General features: G+C 48.7%; 1 protein-coding gene across 1 annotated transcript in view; it reads right to left on the bottom strand.

Annotated features, from left to right (window-relative positions):
- Nucleotides 1-20588, bottom strand: part of SUZ12 (SUZ12 polycomb repressive complex 2 subunit) — a 1189145-nt gene that overhangs the window by 292377 nt on the left and 876180 nt on the right. The window contains exon 12 of the mRNA XM_069654958.1: nucleotides 20191-20334. Coding sequence (XP_069511059.1) covers nucleotides 20191-20334 — 144 coding nt within the window. The remainder of the gene's footprint in view (nucleotides 1-20190; nucleotides 20335-20588) is intronic.

The following is a 20588-nucleotide window of genomic DNA, read 5'->3' as shown; positions in this document are numbered from 1 at the left end:
TGCTTGTCCCACCTGGGAATCAGATCTAGACAGTAGTGTTTTGTAAAGGTGTACAGAACTCCAGGTTGCCGCTTTGCAAATGGACTCAAGGGGAACATTTGCAATGAATGCCCGAGTGCCTCGAGTAGAGTGTGCTCTTGGCTTGAAGGGTAGTTCTCTCTTAGCAAGGGTGATCCATTGAACAATCCATCTAGATATAGTGGACTTTGAGACTGCATCTCTTCCTCTTGCCACCGAGAAAGAACTGATTAGTCTTTCTCAGTGGTCTAGTTCTTTCCATATAAAACATGACAGCTCTGCGCACATTAAGTGTATGCAGGCTTTTTTCTCCCAAATTTGGTGGGTTTTGAAAGAACGTTGGTAGTTCTATTGACTGGTTGACATGGAATTTCGAGATGAATTTCGGTGTGTGTAGAACCAACTTATCTTTGTGAACCGTTACAAAGGGGTCTAGAACAGAAAGAGCCTGTAGTTCACTTAGTCTCCTAATGGAGGTGATAGCTATTAGGAAGGTGGTCTTAAGAGTGAGGTCTTTAAGAGTTGCCTTGTGCAGGGGGCGTGGCCTGGAGCTCACGGTGGAAGGAGGCTAAGGCGCCGAGCTCTGGCCGAGACGCCGCACCACGATCCTTTTTTGACCGCATGCAGAAGACCTCTGGGCGACAAACTCAGACACAGGACGGCGGAACACGCCGCCGAACAGCGACAACAATCCCGAGAAGAAACGGAGCCGGGAAAGTAACATTCAGCCCTGCACGATCCCTCCCCCTCTCCACCCTCGCCTGTGCTCAAGATGGCGGCCTCCGCGTTGCACTAACACTGCCAGAGGCATCGCGACGGGCCATCGTCGCGGAGTTCAGCACACGGAGATGCAAGATAACAGCGGACGCGATTCGGGGGCACATATCCCCATACAGCTGCGAAGCTGCGCACTGGGCGCCCGAGGCCCCACCGACACGCAAGGCGCCGCGAGCCACAGCCAACGAGTGGGGGAGGGACCAGATCCTGAACTGCTCCCGCTGAACGGGCGACAGCCAAGGCAAGGCGCAGCTTCCTACGCGCCCGCATCGACCTGCCAGGAAAACCCTGGTCACCGCTGGGGAAGATCAACGGAAACGGCGCAAGCTGATACCCGACCCCCCACCCGAGGACAGCACCGGCATACCTGCGGCGAAGATCAACGCCCACGAGATGAGGAGATCCGGGGGCCCCGTGAAACTCTATAGTGGCACCAGCAGCCACCACACCGGCTCTGAGCCCCGAGCTCAGCACTGCTCAACCTCCCTCGATCCTGCTACAGGAAGATAATCCGAGCCCCGAGGGGCGACAAACATTATCAACCCATCTCACGCTGCCTGGGAAGAGCGAAACACTCTCGCAAAACTTGAGGGCCACTACCTCCCAACGCATTAGCAAGACAACACCATCCAATCCCCACCTAATCCCACCAATGTGGGGCGCACCATTATTACCTGCCCGCGCCACATTCCCGCAGACCTGCCATGTCCTCCAGAGGCAAACCAAAACCCACTACAATGGACAGTTATGTTTCTACAAAACTCAAAACTACGGCTGACCAGCACCCCCCCAGACCCGATCCTACAAAATCAAATAACGCAACCCTCCCCTGCCCCCCCCCCCCCCCCCAAGAGCCAAGCACAAGTGCTGGAAGCTATAGCGTCTCTGCGCACGTTTATCGACACCAAGATTGATGAATTTAGGTCGGACATTCAGCTTGTGCGACAGGATGCCAGGAATTTAACGGACAGGGTCGCCACCTCTGAGGCAACCATAAAAGAGACAACAGAAAACACTGTGGAGCTGAAAGCTAAGGTGGTGGACCTTGAAAGAAAGGTGGCTTTTCTCGAGGCGAGAGCCGAGGAGGCCGAGGGGCGCGCTAGAAGGGGCAACATCAGGATACTGGGAATTCCTGAAGGCGATGAAGGCCCGAACCCCACTGCATATATAGAATCCCTACTGCAACAAGAGGTAGGCGCAGGTAAACTCACGCAAGGTTTCGCTGTCGAAAGGGCACACAGGTCCCTCCAAAAGAAGCCTCCTCCAGGCTCGCACTCTCGCCCAATAATAGCCAAAATACTTAACTTCCAGGACAGGGAAGTCCTTCTGAGGCACTCCAGGGAGACTGGCCCAATGGAACGCGGCAACAAAGATATCCGTCTACCCAGACTACACCCCAAAAGTGCAAAGAGAGAGAAACTCATTTGTTCCAATCAAGGCCAGGTTGCGGCAACTGAATTTAAAATATATGCTGCTTTATCCATCCAGGTTAAAAGTCATCTTCAAAGGCCGCTCGATTTTCCTGGAGTCCCCAGCGGCTGCCAACATGTGGATGGAGGACAACAACTTAGCCCAAGGCGCAGACACCCACCCCAGAGACAAATGATCGAAGCTAAAGAGCAGGTCACATGTATCGTGCATGTTCGCCGACACAAGATCCCACCACAAACACATGCACTCTGCAGCGCGGAAGCAATTTACACTACAGTTAGCTAGCTAAATGCGGCTCTCGCTTGGCCCCACACTGGACACAGGACTTCGCCCCCGCGAACAGACCAGGACAGGCCAGTTGCCTGACCGACCCCACTCGAACCCGACGCCCGGATGGGTTCCGACGGTGCGAGAGCGCCTGAGCACAGCAACGTGAATGCAGTCGCTAGGCGCACCAGTTACAGTTACGTTATTTGTTATGTTAGATGCAGTCTCCACACCATCACACTCGAACGGACAGCAGAAGAAACCGACACAGTACCTAAGCACAGGCAGGAATAAGGGTCAAACGCCGAATCTCCTCATCAAGAAACCAAACCTTCTAGGCAGACCCGCTGGGGAGGGGACAAAAAAGAGCTCTCACACATCCAAATGACATCACAACTAAAGATAATGACATGGAACGTGCGCGGGATGAACTCCTACCTGAGAAGAAATCGAATTCAATCCTACCTTCGCAGAAAGAAGATTTCTATAGCTATGCTTCAGGAAACCCACCTGACGGCGGAATCCTCGTCCAAACTGGCAGAGAGATGGGGAGGCTTTGGAAAGGGAGCATCATACTCCAAATACGCACGTGGAGTCTAAACATGGGTGAACCCAAGCATTCTGTTTCGCCTACAGGGATTGGAAGCTGACAATGAAGGCAGATACCTGATACTATGGGGAACCATCGAACACACCGCAATTTGCCTGGTCAACTCCTACTTCCCACAACACGGAATACCATCGCATATCACAATGTTGTGCTCTAAAATAGCCCACCGCAGAGAGGGCACCTTCATTTGGGGAGGCGACTTCAACTGCACCAGCAATGGCGAGATGGACAGGTCGGCGCCCCTACAACAACCGCATAATGCCGCTGCCACGGCTCTCAACAACGCCCTGGAACACTTAGACCTGGTGGACATATGGAGAGCGCAGCATCCAGAAGAAAGAAGCTACTCTTATTACTCTGCCCCGCACAAGATTCACACAAGGATTGACTACCTTTTCATCGACAGGGAACAAGCTGCATTGGTGGATGACACCACATACCTAGGCAGATCGATATCTGACCATTCACCGCTGGTTATGCAGTGGAGGCTGAATGGCCCCAGGCCCCCGATTCCGACATGGAGACTGTCCCCCATGGCACTTACTGACCAGGAGTTCAAGGAAGATCTTGGCACTAAGCTCGAAGATTACATTGACAACAACAAAGGGTCCGTATCGAGCTGGAGTACGCTGTGGGAGGCGATGAAAGTGGTAACACGGGGCGAAGCCATTTCTGGAGCGGGAGGTATTCGGAGACGCTTGAAGGAGGCACTGGAAGAACATGAAGCAGAAATAACACGCCTCGAGTCCCACTTAGACACCACAGCTGAAACGGAGGAGACCCTGAGGGGGCTCCGAGACGAATGCCGAATGGCCTGGGACAGATTGGCGAAATTCGACTTTGCAGCTAATACCACCAAGGCACACAAAGAGGCCGATAAACCAGGTAGACTACTAGCATGGCTGTGCAAACGAGAACATCCAAGCCACTCCCCTCACCGAGATCCAGGATGAACGTGGAGTAACACAAGTCACAACTGGATATTAACATCGCATTCGCAAAATTCTACTCTGAGCTCTACTCCCACGATAACCAAGTACCCAGAGAAGATATCAGAGCCACCCTTGACGAGATCGGGCTCCCAAGACTGACCGAAGAACAGCGAGAAGCACTAGACACTGAGATCACCGCCGATGACATCAAGGACGCGATCAGATCTCTAGCCACCAGCAAGACCCCAGGGAGCGATGGTCTCCCGCCCGAGTTCTACAAAGCCTATGAAGCCACCATTACCCCGATACTACTCGGGGTATACACAGAGGCATATGAGGAGGGAATTCTCCCCTGCACCATGAAGGAAACCATCATAATCCCCATGCTCAAACCAAACAAGCCACTCGAACGCTGTGATTCTTATCGCCCGTTAGCGATGCTAAACTATGACGCCAAGATTCTGACCACCATTCTGGCTAAGAAGCTCGCGAGGGTGATTGGGACCATTGTACATGAAGACCAAAATGGGTTCATCCCGGGACGCAATACCACGGTCAACCTAAGGAGACTACAACACGTCATAGCTGAAACCTATGAAAGTGACGAGGATCTGGCGGTGCTGTCATTAGATTCCGTCAAGGCCTTCGACTAATCTTCTGGGAGTGGTTAATCGAGGTGTTGAGTGAGTTTGGATTCGGAGAGGGCTTTGTGAGATGGGCCAGGGTCCTGTATAGCTCACCCAGGACCAGAGTGAAAACCGGACGAATAATATCTGAAGCCTGGGCGATACGACGAGGCACCAGGCAGGGCTGTCCGCTATCACCCATGTTGTACATCTTGGGACTGGAGCCGATTGCCATCTATTGCAGGAAGCAGTTCTTCGATGCAGGCATAAAACTAGGCAACAGGCACTTCATAATTTCCTTGTACGCAGATGATGTACTCTTATACCTAAAGAACCTGCAAGAGAACGCGCAGGTCTTGCTTGATGTCCTGGACAACTATGCTCGGTATTCCGGAATCAAATTCAGCAGATCAAAATCTTGTGCATTCCCGCTGGCCAGACTCAACAAGGTGAGAAAGGAAGATTTGCCGGAGGTGGGAATAAAATGGCAACCAGGAATGTTTCTCTACCTGGGAATCAACATAACGCATACCCCAGAGCTTACCCACGACCACAACACTGAAAAAGCAACAAAAGCACTCCGCAACTCCATGAAGTTCTGGTCAAAACTGCCACTTGCCATGATGGGCAGAACAGCAATCGTGAAATTGATTAGCCTTCCGAGATTCCTTTACTACTTTACAAATGTCTGCTATTACATCCCCCTACCCTTTTTCAGAAAGCTGGAATCACTAATCAGAGATTTCCTATGGGGCCCAGCTAGACACAAGCTACCCCTAAAGATCCTCACGCTGCGACACAAAGAAGGGGGGGGGTGCAACTCGCAGATCTACACATTATTTAGCTGCTCAACTCAGCCATGTGACAAAATGGCTTCACGACGACCCAAATGCAGAATCAGGATTACTAAGGCTAATACCTTCCAACCTGTTCCCCAAGGAAACACATTGGAACCCACTGAAACAAACACGTGAAGTCCCCATGATTGTGCAGCTGGGTAGACAGATTTGGACTAGAACCTGCTCCATCCTTCAACTGATTCACCCGTACTCTCCCGACACCCCCATCCTCGTGGACACATGCCAAACCATAACAGATCTCAAGGTGGCAAGAAACTGGGAGCGCGCTGGGATTTACACTTGGGGCGACATGTTCGAAGACGCCAAATTCAGAGAATTCGAATCGATCCTGGAGTCAGAGGAACTAAGCAGAGGCCAATTCCTGTGGTATCATCGTCTCAGACAGGTTGCAAAAACGAAATGGCCAGAATGGCCGGAAGAACCCAAACCCCTGCTCAGCGAGATGCACGAACTTTCAGACGGCTGGAAACCAGTAACCCGACTCTACGGTCGACTGATAGACAGACCCAACCCTAAAAGTGCAGCACTAAAGGAAAGATGGGAACTTGACCTCCAGGTCACGCTTACGGACACTGAATGGGAGAGAATATTACTTTACCCCAAGGAGGTCTCCAGGAACACTAGATTCCGACAAATCCAACTCAATGTTCTCTATAGAACATACATGACTCCGAAGAGGGTGGCCGGTTTCAACAAAAAGACATCACCAAACTGCCTTTGGTGCGGCACCAACGCAGCGGACCTGCTGCACATGTTCTGGACCTGTAACAAGGTGATGCAACTCTGGTCTAAAATAAAGCAAACTTGCATGGATGCTGGCATTACCAGATACAACTGGGAGCCGAAGGAATGCATGCTTGGAGCATACCCCAGACTGAGCAAGATCAAACACGTGGCCAAGCTGATGGACATCTCCTGCATCCTAGCCAAAAGAACCATAGCCATGGCTTGGAAGTAAAAATCGGGCCCAAGATACGAACACTGGATCAGAGAACTAGATCGCTGGACCACAGCCGAGACCAGAGCCTGGCAAGATGGAGCTAACACTGGAGCAGTCGACATAAACAACACCTTTGAAGCATGGAAGGCCCTCCTCTGTGACATACCCTTCTCCGCAGACCACAAGCCCCCCTGAGGTATCTGCCCACTCTAATATAAAATAAGTATGGAACTACCCAGAACCTGGACTTCGATCTCTCGCAAGCCCTGGAACTCTGTCTTTACACTCTTTTCCTCCGGAATATAAGCTGAACAATGACATCCTCACGGAGTTTGTTGTTATTTTTATTGTTACCTGTTATTTTGTCACTTTATATGGCTAACAAGTACCTCTACTGAATGCAATTCTGAAATGCAAATCCACCCAAATGCCAATAAAATGTGTTTAAAAAAAAAAAAAGAGTTGCCTTGTGCATGGGTTCAAATGGTGAGCCCATGAGCCTGGTAAGTACCACATTTAGGTCCCAGCCAAGAGCTGGGTTTGCTATCGGAGGGTGTATTCTCTTTATCCCCTCCATAAAGGATTTAATAACTGGGACTTTCCACCATGACACTAAGTTGGGAAGTGGTGTATGCAGAAAGTGCCGCTAGGTGGACTTTAATAGAATTCAATACTAGACCTAAGTCCAGTAAATGGGTCAGGTAGAGAACAATTTGTGTGGGAGAGCAGTCAACAGGGTTGATGTTTCTTCCTCTACACCAGATGACAAATCTCTTCCATTTGCTAGAATGACAGTGACGAGTGTTAGGCTTTCTAGCCTCCCTGAGGATGTCCATGCATCTCTGCGGGAGTTGTAAATGTCCAAATTCTATGATCACAGGAGCCAGGCTGCTAAGCTCATGGTCTGAGGGCATGGATGCAGTGTCCTGCCCTTGTCCCGTGACAGCATGTTGTACGGGCAGGGAAGTTTCACTGGAGGAGATAGAGACATCTCCATCAGGTGAGCGAACCATGGCTGCCGGGCCCACATAGGGGCCACTAGTATCATGGTAACTTGTTCCTGGTGCATCTTGTGCACAATATTGTTGAGAAGGGGAGTCGGGGGAAAAGCGTAAACAAATTTCCCTGACCATGGAATCGATAGACCGTTCCCCTTGGATTGGTTCTGGGGGTACCTGGAGGCGTAATCTAGGCATTGTGAGTTCTCCAGGGTTGCGAACAGGTCTATTTCTGGGAATCCTCATTGTGTGAAAACGTCAAAGACGATGTCTTCGTGTAAACACCATTCATACTCTGAGGGCAGAGGGAAGTCTCTGCTTAGTTCGTCTGCTAGCAGATTGAGTTCCCCTGGTACATGTTGTGACAGTAGGAACATGTGTTTGAGAACCCACTTCCAGATGTTCTGGGACAGCCTGGACAGTCCTGGAGAGTGAGTGCCCCCTTGTTTGTTGAGGTAGTACATGGCTGTGGTGCTGTCCGTGAGGACCATCACCGTCTTCCCTTGTAAGTGTGCCTGGAAGGCTTTTAGTGCCTTGAACACAGCAAGTAGCTCCAGTAGGTTTATGTGCTTGGAAGCTACGCTCGGAGTCCAAACTCTGTGAGCAGTCTAATGGGATAGGTGAGCCCCCCATCCTGTGAGGGATGCGTCTGTGGTTAGAGTGGCTTTCACTGCGGGGGTGGCAAATGGTTTCCCTATTACCAGGTTTTCCTTCGACCACCACCGTAGCGAGAGAACCAAGGCCTGCTAGACCACCACTAGATCGTCCCATTGTCCGCTGGCCTGACACCGCTGGCTGTTGAGCCACTCTTGCATTGGGCGCATGCGCAGGCGTGCGTGGGGTACCAAATGAATACATGACGCCATCATTCCTAGCAATCGCATTGCTTTGCGTACCGTCACCTCTCGACCTGCTACATATTGAGGGATCTGAAACAGCATGTTTTGGACCCTCTCGTTAGAGGGGAAGACTAGGCCGTCCTTTGTTCGAATTAGAGCCCCTAGGAATTGTTTGACTTGGCTGGGGTCTAGGCTGGACTTCCTCTCGTTGATGGAGAAGCCCAGTTGGAACAAATGGACTACAGTCTTTTGGTTATTTGAGAAGCATGTTTTGTAAGAATCCCCTGTTATGAGCCAATCGTCGAGGTAAGGGTATACTGGGATGGACAACCTGCGCAGATGGGCCGCTGCCACTGCCAGTACCTTCGTGAATACTCTTGGCGCTGATGCTATGCCGAAGGGTAGCACTCTGAACTGGTAGTGTTTGCCCTCTATCATGAACCTGAGGTATTTTCTGTGCGCTGGCAACATTAAAATATGAAAGTATGCATCTTTCATGTCCAGTGTTGTCATGTAATCTCCTTGTGATAGCTGGGGGATCACTTTCTGTAAGGTCACCATACGAAACTTTTGAGGTTTTACAAATTTGTTCGCTGGGCGCAGATCTAATACAAGGTTCATGGTTAAGTGCTTTTTGGGTACAAGGAAGTACACTGAATAAATACCTTCCGTTACCTGAGATAGAGGCACAACCTCTACAGCTCCTTTTTCCAGTAGCTGGTCCACTTCTTGTAGAAGGATGGCGAGGTGTTCTGGTGTCATGCGTCGTCCCCTTGGGGGTCTGTACGTTGGGGAACTGTTGAATTCTATACAGTAGCCGCAGGCTATAGTTGATAGTACCCAGCGGTCTGAAGTTATTCCCTCCCATGCTGGAAGAAAGGATGTTAACCGGACCCCGACCGGCGATGCATGGGAGGGGACCCGAATCTTCGAGTCATTTGGTGTTGGTGGCTTGGGAACCTCTAGGGGTAGAACCCTGACCTCTCCCTTTGCCACAGCGTTGTCCTCTCTGTTTGCATTGGCCACTGGTGCCTTGGTAAGAGGACCAGTTGTTTGCAGAGTATTGCTGCTGCTGGCGTTGGCATCGAAAAAAGCGCCTATTGCCATAGCCACGTTTGTTAGGAGGCCTAGAAATCTGGTCTAGGGTTTTGATGGTGTCAAACTCTTTCTTTGCCGTTTCTAGTGCCTCATCAAGCGCCTTTCCAAAGAGGTTGGCATCTTCTATAGGCTTGTTGATTAGAGATGCTTGTGTTTCAGGTTTAAACCCTGAATTACGCAGCCAGACATGGCGTTTGAGGAGTATTCCTTGGACAAGGGAACGGCCAGCTGTTTCTGCAGCATCCAGAGTGTTTATCACGATGCTTTGGTTGACTAGGGTCCCTTCAGTAATCGTGGCCAGAAGGCGTGTACGTAGGGGTTCTGGTACCTCCTCGGCGTCCTTATGTAACTTGCTCCATTGTGCATCTGCGTAACTTGCGAACAAGGAATTGTTGTTTGCGATCCTTGCGGAAAAAGCAGCGGAGCTTGTGATCCTCTTCCCCAGGGCATACCATTTTTTACCCTCCTTATCTGGTGGCATCTGCGTAACTTGCGAACAAGGAATTGTTTGCGATCCTTGCGGAAAAAGCAGCGGAGCTTGTGATACTCTTCCCCAGGGCATACCATTTTTTACCCTCCTTATCTGGTGGTGCTTCGCTGGTAGACAGCGAGACGCCTGCTCTTTTCCTTGTATTTATCACCACAAGGGAGTCTGGTACAGAGTGGCCCCTGACGTACAACGGGTCTGAAGGGGAGGGACTGAATAGTTTTTCTATCCTCGGGTTGACCCCTCTGACCAACGCGGGTGTAGATAGTGAAGGGATAATTCGTCTCCTTACTGAGGCGAGGAGGGGAATGGTTTGGCTGACGGGGCGTTTCTCCTTGATTACCTTCTCCACAAAGTCAATGTCAGGAAAAATCTCCCCAGTGTCTATTTCGAAATGTGCTGCTGCCTTGCGTAGTAGTGCATTAAATGTAGGTTTATCGTCTATAGGTGACGTGTTCCTATTAGGTGAGTCCTCGGGAGGGGACAGGTTTAGTGCATCAGGGTCCAAAAACGCTGATGGGGGCTGCCAGGGCTGTGAAGCACCTTCCTCTGGGTCTTCTCCGAAGCCCCCCCACCTATATCTGGGTTTTCTTTAAAACCCTCCTCCTCTAGGTTCTGTTCCTCTTCGTTGCCTAAAAATTCGTCCTCCTCCTGAAAGTGGGGGTCCTCTTGAGTGAGGTCATATAAATCTACATCCACTTGGGAGGGACTAAACGGCCTAGGGAATTTAGCCCTGGGGTCCATCTGAGGTGCCTCTCTTGCCCTCTTGGGTGGTGGTAGGTTTTGAGTCTCCATAAACCTCTCCATCTTCTCCATACAGAACTGGAATCTCTCCAGGGTCTCATGAGGTACCCCTGAACGGTCTGGGGGAGGGCAAAAAAGGGTCCTTGGCCTGAAAACGCTTTGACCTCTCCCATAACATCGAAGAAAGGTCTCCGTCTGAAGAGCCTTCTGGTAGGCTAGGAGTCCCTTTAGATGAAGGGGGCAGTTCCTGCCTTCCTTCAGGCCTTTTCGGCGTTTCTCTAGCCTTCTGAGCGGTATTCAGCGTATCTTTCGCCGTCCGCTTCTGGCTATCGGCGGAAACATTCCTCGCCAGGCTCGACGACTAATCTGTCTGTGGAGGGCTCCGGTATTGAAGTTACGGGCGTCGCGCGCTCTACGGCGACGGGCGCTCTCTGACGGAGCGCTTCGTCTGGCGGTTTGGGGGTAGCGCCCTTATCTGGGGGAAGCCCAGTCGCTGGTCGCGTCTGAGGTTGCGAGGGGGGCTTAAGACTCTTACGGTCCGAGGACGATGCCGGTGGAACCTGCGTCTCCGTTGGCGCTGATGGTTTCTTTGTCTTCGATGAAGAAGAGCCGTGGGTTATGTGTTTATGGGAGTGTTTGTGTGCGTCAGTGTCGCCGGGGTGTTCATCCCCATAAGCAGGGCGTGAGCCGAACTTGTTGGGCCGGGGACAGACGAGGAGGAGCGCGAGCGCTTCTTAGAGAGGTCTACGACTTCCGCAACGGATGTTGGGTTATCGCGTTCCTCATCACTTTCTGCGGCGGCGGGTGAGGAATCGGACCTCGACATGGGTAGGCCGCCCACCTTTTGACCCTGCGGTCCTTTAAAGTCTTAGGCTTAAGAAGCTGACAAGCCACGCAGCCGTCTTCCTTGTGGTCGAGGGGCAAGCAACGGTTACACCGTTTATGCTGGCCTTTCCAGGTAAACTTGCCCCTGCAACACGGGCAAAACCTAAAGGGTGTCCTCTCCATAGCTGAGGAAATATTTCACTGTGATAACAACCCTGAGGGAAAGGGAGGGGAAAAGGAAAGTCATTCTCAGAGAGAAACAAGAAATGTCCCACAACCCCACTCTCACTACTGTCTTTTGGCCAGCGAGGCCAGGCCACGTGTTCGGCAGCGCCGAAGGATCTCCTCCGTCTCGTCCCCGCCGTCGAAGTTCTTACTCGGCGTAGAAAAGGCTTTGCAGCTACGTCGAGGGAGGGATCTTATGTAAATAGATATTAATAAATAATGACCAAAGGTCAAAAAAATGAATTTGCAATGTCTCTCGAGGAGCTCCGCGTAAAGGCGTCCAATATCTGGGCAGAAAAAAACAATCTGAGGGACCACGATGCATGAGGGATTGTGGGTACACCGCATGTCACTATAGGATAGTGTTACAGACACGCCTTGTCGACGTCCCCTTTTCGACTAAGAAAAACCAAATGCAATACTCTGCAGTGACCACTGGATGTCGGTCTATGCACAGCATGTGATTCTAAGCAGATTAACAAACATCAGAAACTTTGATATTGTCTATGTTCGGAAGCCAAAGTTATAAGAAGGAGGGAAAAGTAAGGACAAGCCTTAAAGTAGAGAAATGGGGATTTCACCCAAAATTCCTCAAACATGACACAGTACCTTTATCAAAGAACGAAGCTGGTGCCATGGCAGTTGTTCCTGTTGGTTTCCTGCAGACCCACACTTTCCTGCAGCTTCAGCACGAAGAAGGACGATGAGGGGGTCCGCACCACACGGGGATAAGGCCGGCAGCAGCGACAATGAATAAAAGGTGCGCTCCTTAAAACAGGAGAGGTTCTTCAGGTTCTTATCCAGACCACTACAGCAGTGTGCAGAGATTTCTACCACAAAAGCAACCTCTGGCTGAAGATGAGCTGGTTATCCCCACCAGGCTCAAGGGAAGAAGACTTCCGGACTGGATCTCCTCTTAGTCGTTGAAGGGTAGATAGCTCAGGACTGCAGCAGGGCTTCACCGGTACGGGGTAGTTGCAGCGGTCGACCTCTCCTCCACTTCTCGCCGGTTCCTTGTAGTTCCAGTGGCGACTCTGACTTCCAGCCCAAGAGACCTGCCTTTTATGGAAAATCCCCCATTCACACAGCCTGGCTGTCAATCACCCAGCAGGGGGGGGGGGTGTCCAGCCCGGACAACCACCTTGCCCAATCATGACAAAGTGCGACTTGCGTTTCCTAGGATACCCTGTGCAGGGGGGTGACTACACCCCTCCCTCACATTCAGCCCACCTAGACACCCAGGCGCCTTGAGGAGGGCTTCTAGGTAGAAGCCCGCCAAAAGACAGTGAACAAAGAAGGCAAACCTGGTTTGCCGCGCAAAGTAAAACACAAGAAGGAGTTTAAGAAAAAGAAATGGCAAATAAACCGCACCAGAGCCAAACGAAAAAGGATTTGCTCAAGCGGGTTTAAGGTTGAGGCTAATACAATAGCCTACAATATGACCACGGTTATATAAGATAACCGCGGCAGAAAATTAGGGTAGATACCACTGCCACCAGCCATGTCTAAATGTTAAAAGAGCGAAACAATGCTCTAGGAGGTACAGATAAAAAGAGTTAACCCTTCCAGCACTCCATGTAGGATGGTGTGTACTGGATCTGTGGTTAAATTTGACTAAAGTTAATGGTAACTTTACCCTTTTCTGGTGGACAGTAGTCACCTCAGAAACGGAGTCGGTGGGAAGTCTTAATGACAACACTGTCACTGCACTGAAGGTGCTGTGTGACACACAAGAAGGGGTCTACTGAAGTGGTGTACTCCAGAGATCACAATCTTAAAAACAGGTAAAAACACATAGCAAAACACAAGTAAGAGTGGTGAAAAGCTCACACTCTTACCAAGAGGAAAAGAAATAACTCCAGAGATCCAGCAAAGCTGCTGAGGGATTCACTAGGTAAGGGAAATTAGCCATGAAATGAGAATTCTCCCTAACACAGATGCAAGCCGCGCACGCATCCCAGTGGTGGTCGGGCCCCAGGCATTCAAGACAGAGAGCATGGGGGTGCGAGGCCGGGAACGAGTGTTCGCAGGATGCACATTTTGTGAATCCTGTTGCAGCCGACATACGGGGGGAGGCAAGGCACCGAAGGGAGGTGAAGATTGAAAAATAAAACACAAGGGGAGCAAACGGAAAGTTAAAAAGTCTCTGCGTCTAGCTGCTAGGTCCGACACTGTGTGCAGAAAAAGGGACTAAGGTGAGGGGCGTTTCTACGCCCCTGAGCTGGACTCAATTTAAAGGGGAAGCTCAATTTTTCACTGCCAAAGGATACGGTACTGTCCCCATGTTGGGAAGGGACACCCACAAGGATGGAGAAAAGGGGACGGGATGTATGAGTAAGAGGTAGCTGGTTAGCAGGGTGACCAATATTGAGACTAGAGCAATAGAACAGGCGAGAAAAGCCTGAGATGAGTAGTTTAGAACAGTCAAAGGTAAGAAATCGACAAGCCTTGTGGATATCAAAGAGTTGAAAGCAGCAGGACCTAGAAATGGGAGTACTTTCTTACCTGTAACTCTTTCTCCATTACGATGACATTTCAGTCCTGTATCCCACGTGTTCTTCGGGATATCATGCGCTGCAATGGTCGACCGGTTTCGTTGACTTCCGATGCGTCATCTTCTTCAGGACCAAGCTGTTTTGTTCTGTCTGCATCAGATCAGCATACCCGATGAATATGGAGGTGAGTCACCACATCTAACCTTCAAACCAGACTGGATTGTGGTGTCTGGGTGATCTTGTGGTTAACCCGGTCTCCCAACACTCTTTGTTTTAGCCAGACGGAGCGTGAATGACTCAGCGTTCCGTGTCAGAAACCGAACAGACACCCACGGCCAATACAGGAATCCCTTGGATCTCGACCAATGACGAAAGACGGGGATAACCACAAGACCACCCAGACACCACAATCCTGTCTGGTTTGAAGGTAGATGTCATCGTAATGGAGAACAGTTTTTCTCCAAACCCTCACTCTAAAAAAGCTGTCCAAGAAATCAATCCATTAGTGGTTCACCTAAGCAATATTAGCAATTAACTCTTCACCCTTTGGTTGTTTCTAGCATTTCCTGTTTGATTAACCCCCCCCCCCACAACCCCCTAGAAGGTTTATCAATAATTTCTACAGTTTCCCTTAACCAAGAACATTGTCTACACCCTAGTGCTAACACTTCTTTGAAGGTCAATTAAATTGTATAGGGCCTAGGTGCCCCTTTTGGAAATAGTCCTCCTAGAAATGTTGCTCTAGTATTTGAGACATTGCTCTTTTACCGTTAAGAATAACAATAAGTGAACAACATTGTAGACTTAGGGACCGCTCTCCCTCCATCCCTTTTAGATAGGCGGTGCGTCACCTCTTTCCTAGGGATGGACACCCAACACAGGGAAAGGGTGTTCTTTTATTAGGGACTGGTTGGTAACACATTCAATGTATACATAGAATAAGCACCACGTATATACAGTTGGTTCCTAAAAGCTTTTGTATGTGTGACAACCAGTGACTTTAACTAACACTTAAGGTTGAATGTTGGACTGCCAATCAGTATCCCTGATTGTCTATGTGTACTTTTAATTTAGTACTTTTCTTCCAATGGAAACACGACACCTCGAGTGTCACACACAGATAGTTATGGGTGCTTTTGGTCCCTGCCAATAAGACGTCAAGTGTGTAGCTCTGCCCCAGCAGCTTCCCCTCAGATTTCAAGATAGCCGAGGTGAGGAAGAATGAAATAGAATAGGGAGGAAGGAAAGAAAGAACCTTAGACTTAGAATGATTGATGTTCAAGTAAAGAGTAGACATCGAAGATTGCAAAGAAAGCAAACAAGCCGAATGAGAGAGTGGAGTGGATAGAATCCGAAAAAACACGAGAGATAACAGAATCAAGAGAAATAGTCTAACGGGAACACAGCAGTGGACCGAGGGAATAACCTTGGGGCACGGCACACTGTGAGGGAGAGGAAAATCAGGAGATGAGGGCCAGTCTAAGAAACTGAGAAGCTATGATAAGAAAGAGAACTAAACCACTCAAATACAGAATCACTTAGACAAACATGACGGAGAGAGGAAAGAATAGTCTTCCAGGATCACCCTAATTGGTGGGGCACTTTGTTAGGCAGAATCCTGTGCAGTGCCCTTAGGGACCACTACACACAATTAAGACTACAAGTGGTAATACAAGTTCACCTTTGGTACAAGCCTGTACTACTATGTTAAAGTGGTAGCAGTAGCGGAGCAGCCAGGCTTATCTCAAGAGTATATGAGCAGTAGCAGAGATTACACAAAGTGACTACAATTACTGTGACTCAAGCAAACACTGACTCAAGATATCAGGTAAAAAAATATAAGTACATTCATTTTTAAACCATTTGTTATAAACACAACACTTCTATTAATTCAAAACCACACTTAAAATATACTACAACCAACCAATTCACTTGGTACAGTATAACTCAAGGTAAGTACCCTATGTTTTAACGGACCAGTGTTGTGAAACAAAAGACGTTACCGGGAATACATATGCGATCACTTTTTGACAGTAATGATAGTTCGGTCTTACTAAAGATACGCGTATCCGCGGCAAGAAATGTTACTGGGGCAAAAACACACTTAGCACCCGAGTTAAACAGAGAGAGTTTGGGGCAAAAATCATAGGCAACACTTTTGTCAGGGCAGACAGAATCAGAGAACACTCGTTCACAGAAATACATGAGTCAATAGGCCGGAGCCAGTGTCAAGTGGAACCGGGTCCCTGTTGTCGAGGATCACACAGTCAGACAGTTCAAGATTCAACGTAGCCAGGAGTACTTAGATATTGTCAATAGAGGAAGCAAAAGTTATAAGAAGGAGGGAAGATAAGGGCAAGCCTTGCAGGAGGAGAAAAGGGATTCACCCTAGCTCCTCGAAGCAGAACACAGTACCTTATTCAAGGAAGAAGCTGGTGCCACTGCAGTTGTTCCTGGTAGTTTCCTGCAGACCCATGGTTCCTGGAGCTTCGGCAAGGAGGACGTCTGGACGGGTCTGCACCACACAGGGATGAAGCCGGCAGTAGCGACGGTGAATAAAAGGTGCGCTCCTTAAAAACAGGAGAGGCTCTTCAGATGGATATCCAGACCACTACAGCAGTGTGCAGCAATTTTGACCAAGAAGAGGACCTCTGGCTGTGGAAGATGAGCTGGTTATCCCCACCAGGCTCAAGGGAAGACGACTCCGGACTGGATCTTCTCTGGTCGTCGAAAGCTCAGGACTGCAGCAGGGCTTCACCGGGACGGGATAGTTTCAGCAGCCGTCTTCTTCTCCGCTTCTCTTCGGTTCCTTGCAGTTCCAGTGGCGACTGACTTCCAGCCCAAGAGTCCTGCCTTTTATGCGAAAATCCCCCATTCACACAGCCTGGCTGTCAATAACGCAACAGGGGTGTTGTCCAGCCCGGCCAACCACCTCAGCCAATCATGGCAAAGTGCGACTTGGGTTTCCTAGGATACCCTGTGACGGGGGGTGACTACACCCCTCCCTCACATTCAGCCCACCTAGACACCCAGGCGCCTAGAGGAGGGCTTCTTGGCAGAAGCCCGCCAAAAGACAGTGAACAAATTAGACGCTAGGCATGCCTGCCCCCCTTTTCCTTGACCAGAGCAGGTGAGTGCTGCCCCTGCTCCGACCTCCATTTGGCCCATGTTTTTTTAAATTAAAAGTTTCCCCAAGTCCGTGTTGCCCGCATCCCCTGTTCCCCACTTCCTGCTTCCTCAGCTGCTCCCGCCTCCCCAGCCCGCCCACAGAAGCTGATTGGCTGCCTGGCCCACTGTGTTTGGGTGTAGCGACGACGCTAGGCATGCCTGCCCCCCTTTTCCTTGACCAGAGCAGGAGAGTGCTGCACCTGCTCCGACCTCCATGTGGCCCATGTTTTTTTTTAAATTAAAAGTTTCCCCGAGTCCGTGTTGCCCGCATCCCCTGTTCCCCCCTTCCTGCTTCCTCAGCTGCTCCCGCCTCCCCAGCCCGCCCACGGAAGCCGATTGGCTGCCTGGCCCACTGTGTTTGGGTGCATTTAGAAAGTGTGCCCTATAGCCTCTCCTTGAATTTTAGAAATGTGCCCAATAGCCTCTCTGGTAAATGGAATTTAAAAGTGTACCCAACATCCTCTGTGAAAGTTGCATTTAGAAATGTGCCCAATAGCCTCTCTGGTAAATGGAATTTAGAAGTGTGCCCAACATCCTCTGTGAAAGTTGCATTTAGAAATGTGCCCAATAGCCTCTCTAGTAAGTGGAATTTTAGAAGTGTGCCCAACATCCTCTGTGAAAGTTACATTTAGAAGTGTGCCCAATAGCCGCTCTGGTAAATTTTATTTAGAAGTGTTCCCAATAGCCTCGCTGGAAAATTGATTTTAATAGTGCGCCCAGTAGCCTCTGTGGAAATTGAATTTAGATATGGGCCCATTATCCTCTGTGAAAGCTGCATTTAGAAATGTGCCCAATAGCCTCTCTGGTAAATGGAATTTAGAAGTGTGCCTAAGATCCTCTGTGAAAGTTGCATCTAGAAGTGTGCCCAATAGCCTCTCTGAGAGTTACATTTAGAAGTGTGCCCAATAGCCTCTCTGTGGAAATTGAATTTAGATATGGGCCCAATATCCTCTGTGAAAGCTGCATTTAGAAGTATGCCCAATAACCACGCTGTGAAAGTTGCATTTAGAAGCGCTACCAATAGCATCTGTGAAAGTTAATTATAGAGTGTATCCAATAGACACTCTGGAAAGTTGCATTTAGAAGTGTGCCCAGTAGACGCTCTGTGAAAATTGCATTTAGAAGTTTGCCCATTGAAAGAGCATATAACCCATCATACCCACCACCACACTTACTCTCTCCTTTACATCACCACTCAACTAGAACACAGAGATACTATGACACCATTCGGTATAACTGTTCTCATACAAACATCCGCCGCTTACTCCACATCATTCTATGTAAACAATGCTGGTCTCACACCCCCAGCCAGGCGTTTTCCTCAGGCCTAACGCAGCCACATCCGTTCCGGATAAATCCTGCCAGAACGAACACATTCTCCTGATCCCTCAACCACCACACCTACCGGTAAGAAGCAGCTATTACACGAGTACCGCACCAGCTGCACACATACCCGGTGCTCACACGCACCTTTTGACTCTTCCCTACTCTCTCTACTGATCTGAACTTCGGTTCCCAAGGGCGTTCAACCTACCAGCGCCTTCAGACCATACCAATGGTATATAAGGCGCTATATAAGTGCAAAATAACATAACAAACCTGTTTTGCTGTGCAAAGTAAAACAAGAAGGACTTTGACAAAAAGAAAAGGCGAATAAACCCGAGCGGAGCCAAAAGAAAAAGTATATGGTCAAGCGGGTTTATGTTCGGGGCTAATATAATAGCCTAAAACAATACCACGTTTATATAGTATAACCGCGGTAGAAAAGTTAGGGTAGATACCACTGCCACCAGCCAAGTCTAAATGTTAAAAGAGCGAAACAATGCTCTAGGAGTTACGGATAAAAAGGGCTAAGAAGTAACCCTTTCCAATACTCCTTGTAAGATGGGGTGTACTGGATCTGTGGTTAAAGGACTAAGTAAGGTTAATGGCAACTTTACCCTTTTCAGGGGGACAGAAGTCAGCCCCAGGAATGGAGTCGGTGGGACGTCTAAAAGACAACCCTGTGTCACTGCACTGAAGGTGCTGTGTAACACACAAAAGAAGGGGGCTACTGAAGTGGTGTACTCCAGAGCCCACAATCACAAAAACAGATGAAATACACATGGCAAAACATGTTTAAGAGTGGGGAAAAGCTCACACTCTTACCAAGTGAAAAAAATAACTCCAGAGATCCAGCAAAGCTGCAGAGGGACTCACTAGGTAGGGAAATTAGCCATTGAATAAGAATTCTCCCTAACACACTTCAGCATTTATGATTAATGTAGATCCCATAAGCAACTCCGGTTGACTTTTGAAATGTTCTCTCATAAGTGGACTACCTTTTAACATGACATGTCTGGCTTTCTGTTATTCTCAATCAAGTAAAACTGCTGTCTGAAAATAATTACATTGATCTTGAAATGCTAAACCTTTCTCTTCACAAAGGGCTTTCACATGTTATCAAAACCATTGATAATCCAGTTTCCCAGATGGTACTGTACAAAATTCTGTATCCAATATATTCAAATAGTTCGTCCTATCTTTTGGAAAGCTCACAATTCAACCTATTAGTTTGCAAACCGGATTAAAATCTTCCTCTGCTTCAACTAGAGAAAAACTTGATTAGTATATGAATGTGGATTCAATATTTACACTGCTTGGAAGACGCTGAAGGCTAAACTGTTAAAGTTAAATATACTAACAGGTAAACCTAAACATGCAAGCTGATAAGTAATGCAACATGTAGAAATACAAGACACCAACCAACTCACGTAATATTTTGTTATGCCTAAAATATCACTAATTAAGTTATTGAACACCAATATTATGAAATAGTATATACCAAAATTAAAAGGAAATAATACTTACTACATAATTGAAGATGAACCTGCTGTGACAAAGTTTAAGGTGTTTAAGTAAGCTATAGAGTTTTCGGCAATTCAGTGTACACCAGGGGCAATGAAAATCATCTCTGGCTTCAGTCTGTTGTCTTGTGTTGTTGTTATAAAGGAACTAAAGGAGAAATGTATCATTAGTTTCATAAGTCTTGCAAATACATTATAAAAGTCATGAAGGAGTTACACTAATGTTGGGAAGATGAGCCACATTGTACAAATATTTGCTAGTCGCCCGGAAATCTACAATTAGCAGGTATTTTGCCATTCCCTTCTATAAGCTACATACATTGTTTTGATACAATGCCCCTCTGCTATGAGCCCTAGAGTCATCTGGCAAACTGCTAGTTGAGATGCCAAGCTGTTTTCTTT

This window comes from Ambystoma mexicanum, chromosome 3q (assembly GCF_040938575.1).
Source record: "Ambystoma mexicanum isolate Mex_15411 chromosome 3q, UKY_AmexF1_1, whole genome shotgun sequence".
Classification (NCBI taxonomy): Eukaryota; Metazoa; Chordata; class Amphibia; order Caudata; family Ambystomatidae; genus Ambystoma; species Ambystoma mexicanum.
Note: the sequence above shows the minus strand (reverse complement) of the source record. Positions and strands in the feature narration are given on the sequence as shown.